Here is a 19,457-nt window from a genome sequence, read left to right on the forward strand (position 1 = left end):
TTGTGTGTGTGTGTGTGACATGTTAGCAGACATGTCTAAAGCTTGAAACATACTACACTGGTATGTAAGCACAAATGTTTCTAGCACTTCAAGCTTGCTCTCTTGTGTCTCTGCGTTCTGAAAGTCATGCTGCAATGATCAGTGTACTGTACATGAGTATAAATGATTTTCGGAGGTCAATGGGTGATTTTAAGGTTTGCTAGGTTTTTTAGAAGACTAAATAACAGGTCTGTTTAACACTACGTGTTCACTTTAGTTCATGTATCTTCTTTTATGTGCAAATAACAAAGTCATGTGCACTGATAGACATCGAAATATGATTAATGCTAGACCATCAAGTGCTCATAAAAATCAGAGATTAAAATGATTGGAGCCAAATAATGTGTGCTTTCTGTGGAAATGAAGGTTCAGCGTTTGTTTGCTTTAGTTTGTCAGCCACAGGCTCTGTTCCACGTGATGACATGTTGTAAAATAATTATGTTACGTGTCATTACAGGTAATATAGTGTAGCAGATGCCATCTGAATCCACTCACGTCCCGCCCGAAGGCGTGCATCAGTTCTCTCACACCTTTCTGAGAACTTCTTCATTTCCAGTTTCAGTTTTTCAACAGATAAAACCTGAAATCTGAGATGTGTGTGTGTGTGTGTGTGTATGTGGTGAGGATCCTCTATAGACGGCTCTAATGGGTGGAGGCAGAAAACAGGAAGGTGCTGATAAGACGCTCCAAAGTTCACCAGCACACCTGAGAAACGCTAGATCTTCCTCCAGACCGACTGCAGATGGACACAACTGGGAACAGACTCTGTCATTGCACAAATTACAGCAATAGAAGAACGTACGCCAGTGATTTTTCTCATTTGTGGATATGAGATTTCTAGAAAGTGACTTGTGTAAATAATGAGAGAACTGTGTCTCTGATCCCTGGATCTTTATTTGGAGCTTCTCAGTTGGAGATATTGTTACTCTTCTGAATATGTGGCATCTGAGAGTTACAATTTTTTTGCTCTACTTTGCAGGTGAGTAATAAGAATCCACGTACAGTAGTACTTAAAGTACTTAAAACAATTAGGTTTTTTTTTTTTTTTTTTTTTTTTTTATGTTTTACTTTTAATTAAACAGAGTTTAATTTAAAAAATATATTTTTTTTTATTTTGTTTTGCTTTTTGAAAATGACAATAAAATCTGCCTTCTCCTTGTGTGTTTTTTAAATTGAGAAAATAAACAGGTCATAAATATTTTTCTTACTGACAATAAAACTGAATTTTCCATTGTATTTCTTAAAAATATATATATATATTTATATAATAATAATAAAGTATTAAAAGTTTATAATAAAGTTTTTATTTCTTATATCTTAATTTTTTGTTATTTATTATTAATTTTCTTAAATAATTTTAAATTATATTAATGACTAAAATAAAATAAAAACTAAAATAAAAAATAATAAAATATATATAAAAATAACACAAAGACAAAAAAAAACTATAAACTCAACCTCAAAATTATAATGCACAGAAGAGATACATATTTATTATTATTATTTTATTATTATATTTAATTTGGTGGCTGAATGTCAGGAATATTCTGCATGTGAAAACCTCTTTTCTTTAAACAAAAAAAAACTTGTGGATAAACTTGTGAATTCTAGAATATGCCAGTGTGTGATTTGCTTGTTTAATTGTGGGTGTCACGTCAGGCTGAACTAGATACGATCATGTCTAAACTACTTCAGTTTACACCATGCATTGTTTCCTTTTATAATCAAATGACACTCCACCTGACAACATATTTCCTTCACATCGCTGAGAGTGTTCATCCGTAGAAGACAATCTCTTTACAAGAGCAAAACTTTCTGAAAAATCCTGCTGGTATATCTGAAGCCGTTCGTTCATTTGTTCCTGTTCAGTTTTCCTCAAGGAAAATCAATACGTGCAGAGATTATTCATCTGGGCTCATGATCGATGGAGAACCACGTGGATCATCATCTTGCTGTCAGATGCTCGTCAAACTCTGCCCATCAACTGCTGCAACTAGAAACAGAAAGTTGGTTAAGAAGAAAGTTTGAAAAAGCCCTGAGGTTTAAAGAATTTATATATATATATGTTTCCTCTTCTGGTAGCATGTCGAGCGGTAAACTGAAGAAGCAAGCGTTTGAAACTCAAAGACGCCATCGTTCTTGAACAGAGGAGCTTCTGTCTTTCATTGGTCAACAGCTATGCTTTATTCATGATAAAGCCCAATGGTTCGAATGTCACTGAGCAACACCCTTAGCAACAACATAAACTATCAATATATATAGCGTCAAAACTGTTCCATGTATTTCAGCAAATTGACTGTTTGTTATAATCACCTGTGGTTTTAAGTCCACGTCCTTCCAGATTTTTCGATCCAATACCGATATTTAATCGATACCGATACCGATATTTCACCGATACCGATACCGATATTTCACCGATACCGATATTTCCTCAATACACATACCAAAATTTCCTCGATACCAATACCGATATTTCACCGATACCGATATTTCACTGATAATGATACCTCTAAACTAAACTGATCTTTTAAATTAAAGAATGAAATCAGTAATTATACTCACTGAACATTATAATTGAAAGCATGTTATTTATTTATTTTACATATTATAGGCCTTTTTTGTTGTTGTTGTTGTTGTTGTTTTTGTGTACACCATCAGAAATAAAATGTACTAAAATTGTATTTAAGCTCTTTACTGCTGCACCTTCTCTATTCATAAAAATTCTTGTGGGGAAGTCGTGGCCTGGTGGTTAGAGAATCGGACTACCAATCGAAGGGTTGTGGGTTCGAGTCCCGGGCCGGCAGGAATTGTGGGTGGGGGGAGTGCATGTACAGTGCTCTCTCCACCCTCAATACCACGACTTAGGTGCCCTTGAGCTGCTCCCCGGGTGCCGCAGCATAAAAAATGGCTGCCCACTGCTCCGGGTGTGTGTTCACAGTGTGTGTGTGTGTGTGTGTGTTCACTGCTCTGTGTGTGTGCACTTCGGATGGGTTAAATGCAGAGCAAAAATTCTGAGTATGGGTCACCATACTTGGCCGAATTTCACTTCACTTCACTTTTCACTTTTACCATAAAAGTATGCACTCTTGAAGGGTAGATGAGAAACAAAGGTGTACTTTTGAGGGTCTAACCTCGTGAAAAAAATGGTGTTACAGAAGAACTAAAATTTATTATTATTATTATTGGTTTTACTACAAATATTACTGCAGTTTTACTACAAAACCTGTGGTAAACTGAGGTTAGTTTAGTTAAACCTTGGTTAATTTTTGTTAAAGGCTGCCAGGCTGTTGTAGCCCTAAAGGTGAAACAGATTTATTAATTTATTAAAATTTTTTGAAAGACATTTCTTACCAAAGCTTTGCCTATTTGAACAAAAAATGCAGTAAAAACAGCAATATTGTGAAATATAACAATTAAAAATAACTATTTTCTACTTTAATATATTGTAATTGAAAATGCACCTGAGATGCTCAGCTGTATTTTCAGCATCATTCCTCCAGTCTTCAGTGTCACGTGATCTTCAGAATTATTGGAATATACTGATTATTGTTGAACATTTCTGAATTATTATTATTAGCTGAATTATTGAAACATTTCTGAGTATTGTTAATTGAAAACAGTTGTGCTGATTCATATTTGTGTGGAAACCGTCATACATTTTTCAGAATTTTATGAACAAAGCACAAAATAACAGTATTTGTAATCAATTTAATGCATCCTTGCTGAATAAAAGTACTAATTTCCTTTATTTGTAACATTTTGAGCAGTTGACTCCCAATTGTTTTTCTGTCATCTTGTCAAAAAACGATTTGAGGGACAAAGTGAGTTTTAAAACTTTAGTTTTAGACAAAAGACATTTACTGTAGAACATCATTAGCTGATTTATATACAGATGGTCTTGTGAAGAGCTCTTAAGCTCGAAATGTCACCTGTGATGAGAACAATATTAAATATGTTTCTACTTTTGGAGTTGTGGTGTGCCGACTTTGATTTTCACAACACAATGGATGATGTTCACAGACACAGACCTCTAGAAACATCTCTTTATTGTTCTGGTCTGCAGGTTGCTGGACTCAGAGTTGTAATCGGACGAAGGCTTATTTTGAGTCCAGGAATTTCTTCAGCGTTCTCCGCTGGGACCCTGTTGATGTTCCGGGTCAATCGCTTCTCTACAGCATCCAGTTCAACCTGTGAGTGACAGAAACCAGAGAAAAACATGGCTGGACCTTTGCTTTTGCTTTCACCTTTCTTGGAAATGTGTCCAGTACAGATCTCTCTCATGCTTATGATTTTGCTGTTATATGCTAGGAATGACTGCACAGTGAAGAAGATTTATAAAAACATTAGCAGAAGTAAATTGTAAATTGTGTAAATATTTATCTTTGTTTTAATATATATATATGTTAATATTCTATTATACAGTACAGTATATTTTAGTGTTGTTTGTTACATTTAAATATTATTAAATTTACTAAAATATGATTTGTATACGTGTGTGTGTGTGTGTGTGCATGCATAAATAATAAAAATAATAAGAATAGTATTATTAATAATAATCAATATAATAATAATAACAATAATAATGCATACATATTTTTATGTATGCAATAGCAATATAATTTTTAATGTTGATTATTTTAATGTTGATGCTTTTCTTACAACGAGTATATTGCTTTGACACAGTCCTTTGGATTAACGAGAGCAATTTATTGTAAGACAATCACAAAGCACTGAAGTTAAAGAAAACGAACACAGTACATTTACATTTACATTTAATCATTTAGCAGACGCTTTTATCCAAAGCGACTTACAAATGAGAACAACAGAAGCAGTCAGGTCAACAAGAGAACAACAACAGTATACAAGTGCCATGACAAGTCTCAGTTAGTCTAGTATAGAACGCATAGGTAGGTTTTTTTTTTTTTTTTTTTTTTTTTTAATTAAAAGACAAGAAAAGGAAAAGTGCTAGTGTTAGTTGGTTAAGTGCAGGCGAAAAAGATGAGTCTTTAGCTGTTTCTTGAAAATGAGTAAAGACTCAGCTGTACGAATTGAGATTGGGAGGTCATTCCACCAGCTGGGGACAGTCCAGGAAAAGGTCCTTGAGAGTGATTTTGAACTTCTTTGGGATGGTACCACAAGGCGTCGATCACTTGCAGAGCGCAAACTTCTGGAGGGCACATAAGATTTAACCAATGAGTTTAGGTAAGTTGGTGCCGTGCCAGTGGTCGTCTTGTAGGCTAGCATCAGTACCTTGAATTTGATGCGAGCAGCTACTGGTAGCCAGTGTAACCTGATGAGGAGCGGAGTAACGTGAGCTTTCTTTGGCTCATTGAAGACAACCCTACACTGACAGTACACTGCCTCTTATTTTCCTTCTCTTTATTTTCTATCTTTCCATTCGTCCAGCACCTGTTTGTTTTTGTTTGTTTTCATGCTAATGACATGTTTATGCCTGTTCACATGACATTATCATAGAAAAAAAAACATCTGAAATAATTAGTAGCGTTTAAAAAAAAATCCAATAAGCCAGACGGCCATGGGTCTAATGTTTTCCTCTCAGTCCTTGGGTTTTCTGAACAACACTGTGACGTCTGTGACTCGTGACTTTGGTGAAGGACGCTCTGTGGTCAGCCGGCTGTCAAACTCTGAACTGCAATTAGAAAGCAGCAGGAAGAAGCTGCGTCTGCGAAATCTTGCCAACCCTTTCTGGCCTTGGCATAGAATCTTCTGCAGCAGTCACAGTTACGCTTTACAGAGAAACTGATGGGGGAAAATAAATGTGATGGGAAAGGAGGGAGCAGCAGTGCATGCTGGGAGGGTCAGTGTGGCAGACAGACGGATGATGGGATGAGAGAAGAAAGCGTCAGAAGCTCCAGATAATCCCACATCAGTCCAACCTCTTAACCTCTCCTCCAATCACGTCTTATAGGAGCTTCTGAGCTGCTCTTTGTTTTGTGTTTTCACTCAGTTATTCAGAAGTACAGTGTGTGGACATACATGTACATATATATATATATATTTATATATATTTAACAATTTAAATATATAAATAGAATTTAACAAACAACAAAACAGAAGAAAATTTCATATATATATATATATATATATATATATATATATAATTAAAAATGTTTTATGGTTAATATTTTTATAACATATCATTTATTATATACTATTTATTTTATAGTTAATTAAAAAAATTATATAAATAATATTCATGTTATAATTATTTTTACAATAATTCAGTATTCAGTTAATTTTATAAATGTATATACATTTGTTTTGTTTTTAATTTTGTATATTTATGTTTTTCTTTTGTTGTTGTTATTTTTGCTGGAAATAATATTTACTTTATTAATTTAATTAAAAAATTAATCTGTACAAAGCCCAATTTTATAAACATGTATAATCTATATATATATTTTAGTTTTTCTATATTTTAAATCTATATTTTTTTTCATTTCCTAGTATTGCTTTATTGCTTTATATTTTTAGGAAATATTTATTTTCTCAACATAATATATTAACTTCATACGAATTAACTGTGTGTGTGTGTGTGTGTGTGTGTGTGTGTGTGTGTGTGTGTGTGTGTGTGTGTGTGTGTATATATATAGTTTTTTTTTTTTTTTTGCGCATTACAACTCATGATTAAGATAATTGCACAGAGATTTTGCATCTAACGTCTTTGACTTGATATAGGTATCATTATATTTATGACTTAATGAGTTGTTCCAAAGATAACAATGAATTTTCAGATGTAACACATGGTATGATTCATGCACACAGTAAACAGTGTGTGTAATGATATACTGTACCACATGTAGAGCAGGACAACTAGTAAGAATCTTGTTAGTCTGGTTAGTTTCTGTGTGACTATAATCAAACCAAAAGTGCATTGAATAAATGCTGATTCATAGAGTCTTTTTCTGTTCTTTTGCAGTTATGGGAAACCGTATGAACCGGTGACGTGGTGCCAGAACATCTCCACTCCTGCTTGTGACATGACGGATGTGATGACCCATGTGATGAGCGATGTGACCTCTAAATATCATGCCAAGGTCAGCTCCAGTGGACAGTGCCTGGGTGAGGTGGTGTTCACGCCGTTTTGGCAAAGTAAGTTATTCTGGACTTCATTCTTCAGCTCAAATATCAGAATAAATCCCTGATGATAAATCGAGGTCTTATGAAGTGAAGCGATCAGTCTGTGCAATAACACTGAACAGTGAACGCCTCCAAAGTCTCGAAAGTCAATTTAATAAGCTAGTAGCTGGTAAAGATTTCTCAAATGTCTGTTGTGCATGTCTCATCTGTCTCTCTGCATCTGTTCTTTTTCACTGGTTTCAGCCACTTTAGCAGCACCGCAGCTGTCAGTAACGTCAAACCAAACCCATCTGAATGTGACGGTTCTGCCACAGATGACCGCTTGGAGCTGCTCCATTGAGAACATCAGCTTTTGGGGGAAAGGGTTCCAGAGGCCCTCTGTTAAGTACACCGTTCGCCTGACACATCCCGAATCATTGGCGGGAAAGGTTATTATTTCTGATTCTCCTTCAGCCGTATACATCCAGTTCCATTACGAGCATCTTATTAGTAGTTACTCGAACTAAATGTCTGTGTTATGTCTTTTTGAAGGTATATGAGGACATGTCTCGCTCAATGTTCATTTGGCTAGTGGAAACAGACGAGCAGTACTGTGGTGATGTGATATATACGCTCACACACCCCGGTCGGTCCAGTCCCAGTGAAAACACCTCCTTTTGTGTGACTGTCTCAGGTGAGTCAACAGTTTGTGCTCGTGTAGAAAACTCATCCTCACTCCAGTGACTGAATCTGAACACCCCTTATTTAGGAAAACGGTTCATGTTTTCAATGTTTTATTTTTTCCCTTCAGTGATACCCTAATTAAAGGTGCCATATGTCATGTCTGGCAAAAAAATCAAGTCATACTCCACATTCCATACCAGATGGGGGCAGTATGCCTCAATAAAGTTAATTGGTCTACTCTAGAGTAACAAACGAGAAACGGCATAGTCTCTATGCTCCGCCCCTACCTTCACAACAACCCTAGAGCATAGCCGAAGCCTATAAGACAGCGGTTCTCAATTGCAGTCCTCGCGCCCCACTGCTCTGCACATTTTGAACGTTTCTCTTAGCGCTTCAGACATTTGTTCGATTCGAACATAAGTGCCCTGCGAAGTGGACATCACAGGATATTCAGCCATGATTCCAGTTCGAAGCGAACGTAGCTATATGTTCCAATCAAAGTGCATTGAAGTGTGCAAGACGTGAATTTAAATTGTATTGATTTACAGAGGTATATGATGTCACAGTTGTCCATGTTTAAAGACGCTGCACAGCACAAATCAGTGAATGAATGTTTCGATGTGAGGTAAACTTCAACAGATTTCCCCTGCTCAGGGAGTAGGGAGCAATGAACATTTGAAAAACAGTTCATGCACGGAGTTCATTTCTAACGAGCTGATTATCTGAATCAGGTGTGTTAACAAAGAGAAACGTGCAAAATATGCAGAGCAGTGGGGCGCGAGAACTGGAATTGAGAACTGCTGCTATAAGAGGACGTTTTGCCTCCAGAGGAACGTTGGGTGGTGTCAAGTGATTTTTAAACATGACATCTTCAAGCTACTCCCCTTCACCTTTACCAGTGAATATGTTAGTATTCGTTTTGTTCATATTACATTGAGTTGTATATACCCATTATTTGAATTAAATTAATTTGACAGACAGCATTCTGTCAACATCATTGGTCAACATCAGACAGCTGATGTTGACCAAGCTAGCGTAACCAGAGCTGCCAACTCTCAAGCATTCACCGTGAGACACACGCAATTGACTCTTTTCACACGCTTTCACGCCACACATCAATTTTCTCACGTACAGAAAAACCACGAAGCAAAGAGGACACGGAGACCAACAGACTAGTTAGAGCAGGTTACTTATGATATAAAAAAAATATCAGATTCTGTCAATTTTATTACGCAATTCAAACAATACCGTTTTGGCACTTGTAAATGTTACACGGCAGATCCCTAGCGCACATGAACCGATCATCTCTACTATAGTAACAAACGCAGCTACGATTAGCCATCGCTAACATTAGCACGTTTATCGAACAGTCTTCGATACATTTCTATGTTATAACTTTCCGAAAAAAATACACAAACATATAAAACAAACTTCTAGCGAAATACTTACAGCATCTTACTTACCAATCCAAAAGAAATGTTGCAAGTTCGGAGTCGAACCTCATTTCTTTCAGGTCCATCAGTTGTCTCCAGCGATGGAAAGCAGTGCCGATGTTTACTCTGGTTCGGCTCCTTTTCTTATCGAATTTGATTTGCGTATAATGCAAAATAATGATACCATTAGAGACAAAGTTATATACATGAATACATATTTCACAGCGTTTACTATTATATAACAGAAAATGTGCATCATTTGCCATTGCCAAAAAAATATTAATTTAGAAATTCTTTCTTTTTTATATATTTCTTTTTTTAGTTTTTATTTATTGATTTATTTAGGTATGTATTTCTTTTCTTTAACATAAATGACCAGTATGTATAATGCAAAATACTGATAGCAATTGAGACAAAATTGCTTAAATTAAATAAAACTGTTTTTTTTCACGGTGTGTTCACAGCATTATACACGATTGGCAGAAGATTTAGTAAATGACCCCAGACTGTAATTTCTGTGTCTTTCAGCACCTAATTCCTGGTTTCATATATTAACATGGCCTGGTCTGCTGGCTCTGCTGCTGCTGATCATCCTACCCATCATGCTTTGCCAACTGTCGCTGAAAAGTCAAAAAGCTGAAAAGCCGAAAGCGCTAGTAAGTCACCGTGTCACTCGCTTTGGGAAATTCCAGGTGAACATTCTTGGAATCATACTTGTAATAAGCTCCCGTCTTACTGGCAGTGAAAATTCCTGTTTGACAGGAGCGTCACGTTTCTCTTAAGCTCCTTAAATCTGCACATTGCTCTTGGCAACATAAAATGAGTTTATCATGTCGATTATGGTAAGCAAAAACATCTGCTGCCAGATCAACAGTCACGGATTTTCCCTGGAGCACTTCAGTGTCTTGGAATTTGAGATATTATTTTTAAAAATCCATTTGTGATGTGTAAAGATAAATCATGCATGTTGATGTTTAGTTTGTGTTCTTGCGTAACCACATGTTGATTAATCAAGTCAGTATCTGACTTCACTGACAAAACATCTTTCACTTTTACACTTCCCCATGAACTACAACTCGTTCTTTCTGGTTCAGATACATGGAATCTGGAATCAAATTTTATAAGGCAGATGCCCAAAATTGTTTTATGGCTTAGTTGATTGTTAACAAGCTTTATTTAGATTGTTTTATTTTAAAATTATTTATTTTATTTTATTTTATTTTTTTAGTAGGTGTTTTGATTGTTGTTGTTGTTGTTTTACATTTTATGATCTAATTAGTTTGTAGTGTTATGATTGCAATAATATATATATATATATATATATATATATATATAATTTGTTATTTTTTTATTGTTTTAAAATACTTTATTTTCATTTTACATTTTTCTGATTTAATTTATTTTTGTAGGTGTTTTATTTTGATTGTTTTTAAACGATTTATTTAGATTTTACATTTCATGATTTGTAGAAAATGTTGTATTTCGATTGATTTTATTTTAAAATGTATTCACTTTAATGTGATATCAGTTGATTTTAGTGTTTTATTTTGATTAAAATTTTAAGATGATTCATTTATTTGAATTTTACATTTTAATTAATTGGAATGGTTTTCAGTACGTGTTTAATTTTAATGTCTTTTATTTTAAAATGATTATTAGCTTTTCATCAACTCAGTTAAAAGTGATTAAACGTCTCAGTTTTTCTAGTATATACTGGTGTCCCAAGAACTTAATTAAAAATGTAAATATATATTCTAAACATCTGATACGGCTACGTTTCAGTTCAAACTTTGGAAAAACTGAATAAAACACAAAGAAGATGAAACACATAGAAACCTTGTCACCTAACAGACTAAATGATGAAGCTCTCTCCTCTCTCTGTAGCAGATCCTGCCAAAGGAAAGCAGTCATGTGTTGTGTTTAGATCCCCGGGATTGCATATCTAAAGTGGAAGTGTGGTCCGGATTTGATGAGAAGCTTGAACCACAGGCTGTTTTTGCACCATGGAAATCAAAGATCATGGTTAATGAGGCTTCTTATGCATCCCAGGAGCACTGTGACCATGAGTGGACACGCAATCAACCAGACATCCCAGTCCAGGACAGCCGAGAGTCTTCTGTGCACTACAGCATGTGTTTCCCTCACCAGATCTCCACTGATGATGCAACAGAGGAAACCAGCTCGGATTCATTCGGTCCAGAGTCTATTTCGACTGAAAACAGCAGCGGGCCACTGGTGGTGCCAGTTAGATCTGCTAAAAATGGTGCGCTCCAGTTTCATGAGTGTTTGTTCCAGTGTGACACTGGACAAAGTTCTCCAGCGCTTTCCCAGGATTCAGAAGGTTTCACTGAAGACCGAACTCCTTTACTATCTGACCGTGTTCAGAACAACTCATCCTACCTGCCTGTACACGTTCCTGACGTCGTGACGTCAAACTATAGGCAGAACTGGCTGCCGGGGATTCCTCTGGAGGGACAGCGAGACCAAAGGACTTATATTAGGAGGACAGACCACTTGAAGGACACAGCTGAACCGGATGAGGACTTCATAGATGAAGAGGAACCCTGAGTTGGTGTGATCTTTCTGGACAGATGCATGGTGGAGATACAAGGGATTGTCTTTGAGTTTATTTTCCTCCCAATGCTCATGTAAGCACATTCATGCAAGTTAAAGAGATGTTTGAAGATCTTCTGTGGGGTTTCTTCGGCTCGTTACATAAGAAGTGGTGCAAGCTTGAGAGTATTTACAAACGTTCAGGTGTACAGTTTCACTATAGCGTCATTTTCTGTGTGAAATCACCCAAGTTTACAGAAAATTCCCCTGGTGAAATGTTTGATTTTGTTTATTTCTTCTGAAATACAAACATAAATAGTTATAAAAGCCAACATATTTAATGCCACAGATGAATGTTTACCGAGTAATCCATTATTTTGTTTGAAAATATTAGATTTGGAGCCAAATTACAGGTGGGGAAAAATGACTTTAGACAGATGGCAAAATCATGATTATATTTTAACACAGATATTGGTAGGTCTGTTAGTAAAATCAGTTGACTTTAGCCACCGTTGTTGCATTATATCCCAATGGTGACCATTTGGAAATGGGAAAAAAAACACGTTTTGTGCTTCTTTTCCAAAGTTTGCATGCCTGTAACTCAATAAGAATTAAAGATATCTTAATATCCTCTTAGATGTTGGTTCTTAAGAACAGTTTCTTTTGTAATCTTCATTTTTAAGACTCTTTATAGTTCAATTCCAGAGATATAGGGATCTCAATTTGGCTCCATGAGTAAATTGTTAAACTCTACAGATTTTCAGTGGTCAAAATCCAAATGCAAATATACAGAATAGAGGATTACTTAGTAAATATTCATCCATGGAAATATTTTTGCTTCATTTCCCATTAATGTATTTCTTTCAACAGGGAAAAAAACATTTTTAGCATTTGAGTTGACATGTAATGACCCTAAAGGAAATTTAACAGGGAAAAAAAACATTTTTAGCATTTGAGTTGACATGTAATGACCCTAAAGGAAATTTCAACCCTAAAGGAGTGTTTTCATATTGGCACTTTGACTGAAATATTGGTTGCACTTTATTTTATAGTCCTGTTACTCATGTAGATACTATGTACTTATTATAGTAACTACAATAACTAGTTAATAACTAGGTACTAACCCTGGACCTATCCCTAAACCTACTCCTACCCCATGTAGTTACCTTATACTAGCAGTACTTTCTTAAGTAGATACATTATAAGTACACTGTAAGTACATGTAAGTTCACGTACTGTAAAATAAAGTGCAACCGAAATATTTGTCATATGTCTATGTTTTAACTTATTTGAATATTAAATCAACGTACAGTATAATGCATGATTTATAATACACAATGCATGAGTCCAAATGAAGACACGTGTGGTGCACTTTAGCATTTTCAATAACATTTTCTAATTTCACAGTATGTTTTGTGCTAATTACGTGAAAGTCAGCATGAAATGGCATTTAAAACCAGTTTATTTTCTGATGCATTTCTCGGAGTATAATGCTATTCGGTATGTTTCTATATCTATTTATAATTTGATTGATGACTCAATTGACTGAAAATCCTTCATGTAAACACCTCAGTCGATCTGATCGAGCTCAAACCGATCGGATGGACGTGGGGGACCTGAAATAAATAGGCATGTAATTTCCAGTGTTTTCTCAATTGAAAATCCCAGTATTGCATTGTTTAGGGTTTATATAAACAGAACGTTTAGGATCTGAAATGGGATTGGATGCATTCTGACTGTTGAAAATGAGTGCATGTAAACATTATGAGAAAAAATATAATGCAACATTACATTTTTAATCATATAAATTTTGGAAATGTGTTGTTTTTGTTTGTTTGAAAAGCATGCAGCAATGAATAACTCATAGTAAGGCAAGGGAAGTGCATTAAGAAAATAAACTAGGTTCAATTTGATTTCATGCTGACTTTTTAAATACATTTTTACTATATCACTGAAGGACTTGACTTTATTTCTATGTGCAGCTCATTACAAACAATGACAGACCTGTGAGGCATCTCTGTAAAAGCACCTCTTAAACATAATGCTGGAAATTACCCCAGTCGTGAATTATATATTTGCATACCAGACAAAAGTCCCTCATGTTCCTTGGAATCAGTCTGAAAGGCTTTATGGGAATTTTACAGTCTCCAATTATGATGAAGTGTGTGTTCGGTGCTGCGAAATAACTCAGAAACACTGACAAAAGCTCCTTGTTATTGAGGAAATAAACATAGAATTGCAAGATGAAATCACTGCAGTGATTCACACTTTTGGGGAAAGAAAATGAGTAAAAACAACAGCCCTTGATTAGCAGTGTATGGATTTGATTCATTGAGTCATTGTGATAATACAGTACTGTATATTGGTGCTCTACAGTAAGGTTTGTTATAGAAATGTATGCTTTTGCTCGAAACATATAATCTGTTTTGCAGAGCAGATCTCGTCCACTCTGTACAGAGAGCAAACAATGCAAAGGTCAGAGTCATTTTCATCACACACTCATAAACATGTGAGAAAATGATTCCTCTTTTGATAAAACCGTTCACCTTTCACCTGAAAAACATATGCACAGCCGTTCAAAAGGTTGAGATCAGTACGATTTTTAGTGTTTTTGTCAGTTCTGCTGATTGAGGCTACATTTATTTAATTAAAAATACGGAAAGAAAACTGTAATTGTCACAGTGTCTGGGTTGTGTTCCCTGGGGTTCCACTAGGTGTCCTCAGTTCCCACGGCGTTTATCATATTATCACTTCCTGTCTCCTTATTTGGTCACCTTCCTCCTTGTTTAGTTAATTGATTGTTCCCCACCTGTCTCCTGTTTCCCCATTATCCTTTTGTGTATTTATACCTGGTCTGTCTGAGTCTTAGTCACGGAGTCCTTGTTGTATGTGAGATACAGTTCGTAGTCTTGCCCTTGCCGTGTGTTCTGTTCTGTTTTCTTGTTGGTTTGGATTCTCTGGTTTTGACCCTGCCTGGACTGTTTACCCTTTGGATTTGCCCTTTAATAAAGTCACATACCTGCATTTGGATCTCTCCTCGTTTTCTGTATCACCGTACGTGACAGTAATATTATGAAATATTGCTACAATTTAAAATAAGTATATCATTTATTTCTGTGATGCTCCGCTGTATTTTCAGCATCATTCCTCCAGTCTTCAGTGAAATCTTCAGAAATCATGAAAATATGACGATTTACTGCTCAAGAAACATTTCTGATTATTATCAGTGTTGAAAAAAGGTTGTGCTGAACAATATTTTTGTGGGAAAACCATGATTCATTTTATTTTTCAGGACTCTTTGATTGATAAAATGATGTACAGCATTTACTTAAAATCTAAATATATGTATCAAAATGTATATATAAACAGCAAAAACTTTTTCCAACATTGATAATAAATCATCATATAAGAATAATTTCTGAAGATCATTGATAATGATGCTGAAAATACAGCTGCACATCACATAAATAAATTATATTTTAAAGTACATTAAAATATATATATATATTTTTTCATATATATATTTTTGCTTTTTTTTTTTTTACATGTTGTTTTATATATAAACCATTTTTAACAGTGATAATACTCAGAAATGTTCCTTGAGCAAGTAATTCATCATATTTTCATGATTTCTGAAGATCATGTGACACTGAAGACTGGAGGAATGATGCTGAAAATACAGTTGCACATCACCGATATAAATTAAACTTTACAATATATTAAAACAGAAAACCGTTATTGTGAATTTGAATAATATTTCACAATTTTTACTGAATTTTTGATCAAATAAATGCATTAGGTGAGCAGAAAATACTTTTTTAAACCTTACCGACTGTTCTGTATACATAGTCCATGTCAAAAAAATTGGTCTATAATATAATTAAATATTAAGTTTTAAATATATTGCATGCAGCAACATTTATGACATAATTACCAAGTTGTTTTCTGTGAATGTGTGAGACGTAGCTGTTGAAAAAATGTAAACGTGTAGGAAATTGTAAAACTGATTGCACTACAAACAAGTGTGTTCATAATTAAGTTAATACATTAAAGTTCTGTGGAAAGACACACCAGTTTGCAATATCAAGACGCTAAGGATGCAGTTTTGTAGAGCTAAGTTTGGCTGGAAGCGACTGACACCAGAAGCCAGATTCATTAAAATTACTAATGGCTATGCTGCTCATGAAAATTAGTGTGCATATCCTTCTTCCATTATTATCCATCATATCCAGATACTGATTGCCCATCGATTGAGAATTTATTATGGTAATCTACCAGCTGGGGTTAACCAGATCATGTTAACCTGCCAAACCAAACCCAACTCAATTCTACCTGATACAAGTAAATGTCATTTCATTTCACAGGAGGTTTGCATGAATCAGCATGTCTCTACTACATATATGCACTGCAGAAATGGCGGATTAATGTTTTATTAATCTAATAGATATGTAACAATGAGCTTGATGCTGATTATTCTATATCTGCTGTCTGATTGATGCTCTTTGTCGAGAGAAAACGTTTGCATTTCATGGAGAAGCAGGACTAGCAGAACGTGTTTAATTAGCATGTGGGCAGATTTGTTTTCTCCTCTTCTGTGCACTTTCCCACTGTATCACCAAACAGCTTGACAGATGCTTCGTTTGAGTTAATTGGATACACACACACTTTCCTTCTCTCCCTATGCTTTTGCATTTTAATGTGATCTTTGAGTCGCTATTTAATAGAAAAAAAAGAAAACAGCTGCATGCAAAAGTTAATATTGACCACAACTGTCAAACTGCAAAAGGACAAAAATCACTTTAAGCAACTATAAGTAACAGTCTCCTGTTTTATTCCATGCACAACTTTTCAGGTCTTCTTAAGTCATATGATGCTTTGTGTGAGGAACAAACTTTCCTCCACTGAAGATTTCAAATCTGCATGTGTTACTGCCAAAACTTTTTGGGTTTGATTGCATGCTTTAACTAAAGCTAAAAAAAAAACGTATTTATTACCTGAAATAAAATAAACATGAATTTAAATAAAATAGATAATATATTATTATTATTATTATTATTATTATTATTATTATTATTATTATTATTATTATTATTTATTAATTAATTAATTTAAACTAAAATATGAAGAAATCATTCATTGCAATAAAATAAACATTAACTAAAATTAAATTATTTAAAATTAAAATATAAAAAAATATTTAAATAGTAAAAATATTGCATGCTTTAACTACAGCTAAAAAAAACAACAAAAAACTTATTTATTACCTGCAATAAAATAAACATGAATTTCAATATAAAATAGATATATTATTATTATTATTATCATTTATTAATTAATGAAAACAAAAACATTAACAAATTATTCATTGCAATAAAATAAACATTAACTAAAATGAAATTATTTAAAATTAAAATATAAAAAAATATATTTAAATAGTAAAAATATATATTTTAAAACCTTGAACATTTATTTCAGCAGTATTTCTCATTTTAATCTAGTTTCAGTTTAATATAACTTTAAAAAGTAACATTAAATAAAAAATAAAAAAACTACAATTTATAGAAACAGTTTCCTTATTTAAAAGCATTGACTGTAAAACATAAAAAAACATAATTTTCATAAAATTTAAATACTAAATAAACTAAAACTTTAAACTAAAATATATATACAACAAAATTCTAAATAACAAAAATGTTTTATTATTATAATTATAATCAGTGATGGGGAAAAAAATGCAAATACGTAACATCAGATTTGAGTTTGTTCAATGCACAAAGCATGATCTGACCTCATAAGATTTGACTAAAAATCATGCTGAAATCATGGTGTTTTTTGTCCTTGGCAGTCCTGGCATGCTTGAGACCACATGAGGGTCAGTAAATAAAGTCATTTGTTGAGCTCTTTGTTTAAATGTGTGTGACAGCAGTCGGCCGCATTATCAGACGCAGTCAGACATTCGGATCAAGCGACTCTCAACAGGACGGATTTGAGCACATGTTTCTGGCCTGTGTTTTATTTGTCACAATGGGAACAGACAAAGCTGGCCTGCTGTTGTTCTGGTCATGCGGTTTATTCTTAGTCTCAATGTCACAGATGAAACAGTAGAAGTGGTTGGCATTGTTTACTGTGGTATTTGAACAGCAGGTGTGGCAGTAAATGCTTATAAATAACCTTCAAGACCCTAAACTCTACCTGAATCACACACACACACACACACACACACACACGTCACATTCATTCAGGGGACACTAAATCACTATGCAGTCTCTAAATTACACGAGCTGCTTTTAAAGCTGCTGTAAAATGCTGATAAAAACACATTAAGCAGTTATGACACGCAAAGCTTGTGATGGTCATCATTTTTAGTTGAAATATGAAAATTAATAAATGTAAATATGACTCCAATGTTAATTTAGTGTTATTTATATTTAGTGTTATACTATAATGTACAAATATATATTTTTGTTTTGTTATTTTTAGTTTTAATAAATTCAGTATTTAAACCTAAACTTATTAATCTAATTTATGTGTTATTATTTTATAAATATTTTTGATTTACCTTCTATTTTTCAATTTTCATTTTTATTCTTTTTTTATTTATTGTTTTTTGCTTTTGTCATTTTCATCAGTGTTTTATATTTCTATTTACCTCTGTTTTTATCTCAGAATTTATTTTAAAACTCAAACTTAATTTTAATTAATTTAGTGTTATAGTTATAGTATTTATTAATATTTTGAAAATGTCCTGTTTTATCTTTGATTTTATTTAAAAAATAGCAATTTTGATGCTTTTGTCATTACTATCAGTTTTCTTATATTTCTCTTTAGCAATATTCTTTTTTCTGTATTAGTTTTAGTAATTTTAGCACTTATTAATTTAATGTTATTTATAATTTATGTACTATAATGTTAGTGTCATTGTTATTTATGTACTATCATAGAATGTTATATTTAATAATATGAATGTTATATAAATAAAATTAATATTTAATTTTTTTATTTCTCTATTTTTATCTTTAATTTTCATTTTAGTTAATTTATTTATCATTTTGTTTTTTTATATTTCTATTTACTTAGCTGTCAGTATTTGTTTAAATAGTTTCATTACTTAACTTTTCAGTTTAAAGTTTATTTTATTTATTTTTTATTTATTTATATTTGTTTTTATTTCAATTAATTAAAAAAATAACTTCTAGTAGTTTTTTGTTTTAATTTTAGTTAGGGCTCAAAGTTAATAACAGTATTATGAAATTTTTCTAAATAAACTATTGTTTATTTCTATTATAAAAGTTGATAACAGGGGTGTTTTATCATAGAATTTTTATATATTACTAATACTAAAGCAATAAGCCACTCAATATCATGCATTATAGTTATTTTACATCAGTTTTTAACTTACCTAAAGAAATTACAGGCGTAAAAAATGAAGGCAAACTTGCACAGATTGAGAGATTATTGAGATTTCTTGTGAGGAAAGCTTTATCTGGTGTCATTTCTAGATCTCATCTGATCTCTTCTTGAGTGGCATTAATGCAGATCTGGGAGTTTTATATTGCTGAGATCTCAATGCATTGTTTCCACAGATCTCTTTTCCCACAATGCACTGGTCCATTGTGTCATTCCCGGTCTTCTGTCTGCTGATCTCACTGTAAGTCAATCTGGATGCTT

General features: G+C 33.6%; 1 protein-coding gene across 2 annotated transcripts; it reads left to right on the top strand.

Moving 5' to 3' along the window:
* Positions 1-651: 651 nt before the first annotated feature.
* ifnlr1 (interferon lambda receptor 1) lies at positions 652-12,687 on the top strand. Of its 2 annotated transcripts, none has more exons than XM_059508845.1 (7): positions 652-1,018; positions 4,103-4,229; positions 6,980-7,152; positions 7,384-7,568; positions 7,672-7,813; positions 9,765-9,892; positions 11,121-12,687. In XM_059508845.1, exons 1-7 carry the CDS (start codon positions 976-978, stop codon positions 11,802-11,804), a joined length of 1,482 nt encoding a protein of 493 aa, XP_059364828.1. In that variant the 5' UTR covers positions 652-975; the 3' UTR covers positions 11,805-12,687. The 2 variants fall into 2 exon arrangements, with proteins under 2 accessions (XP_059364828.1, XP_059364829.1); XM_059508846.1 differs by having other exon boundaries at positions 11,124-12,687.
* Positions 12,688-19,457: the final 6,770 nt, after the last annotated feature.

Source organism: Carassius carassius, chromosome 24, assembly GCF_963082965.1.
Source record: "Carassius carassius chromosome 24, fCarCar2.1, whole genome shotgun sequence".
Lineage (NCBI taxonomy): Eukaryota > Metazoa > Chordata > Actinopteri > Cypriniformes > Cyprinidae > Carassius > Carassius carassius.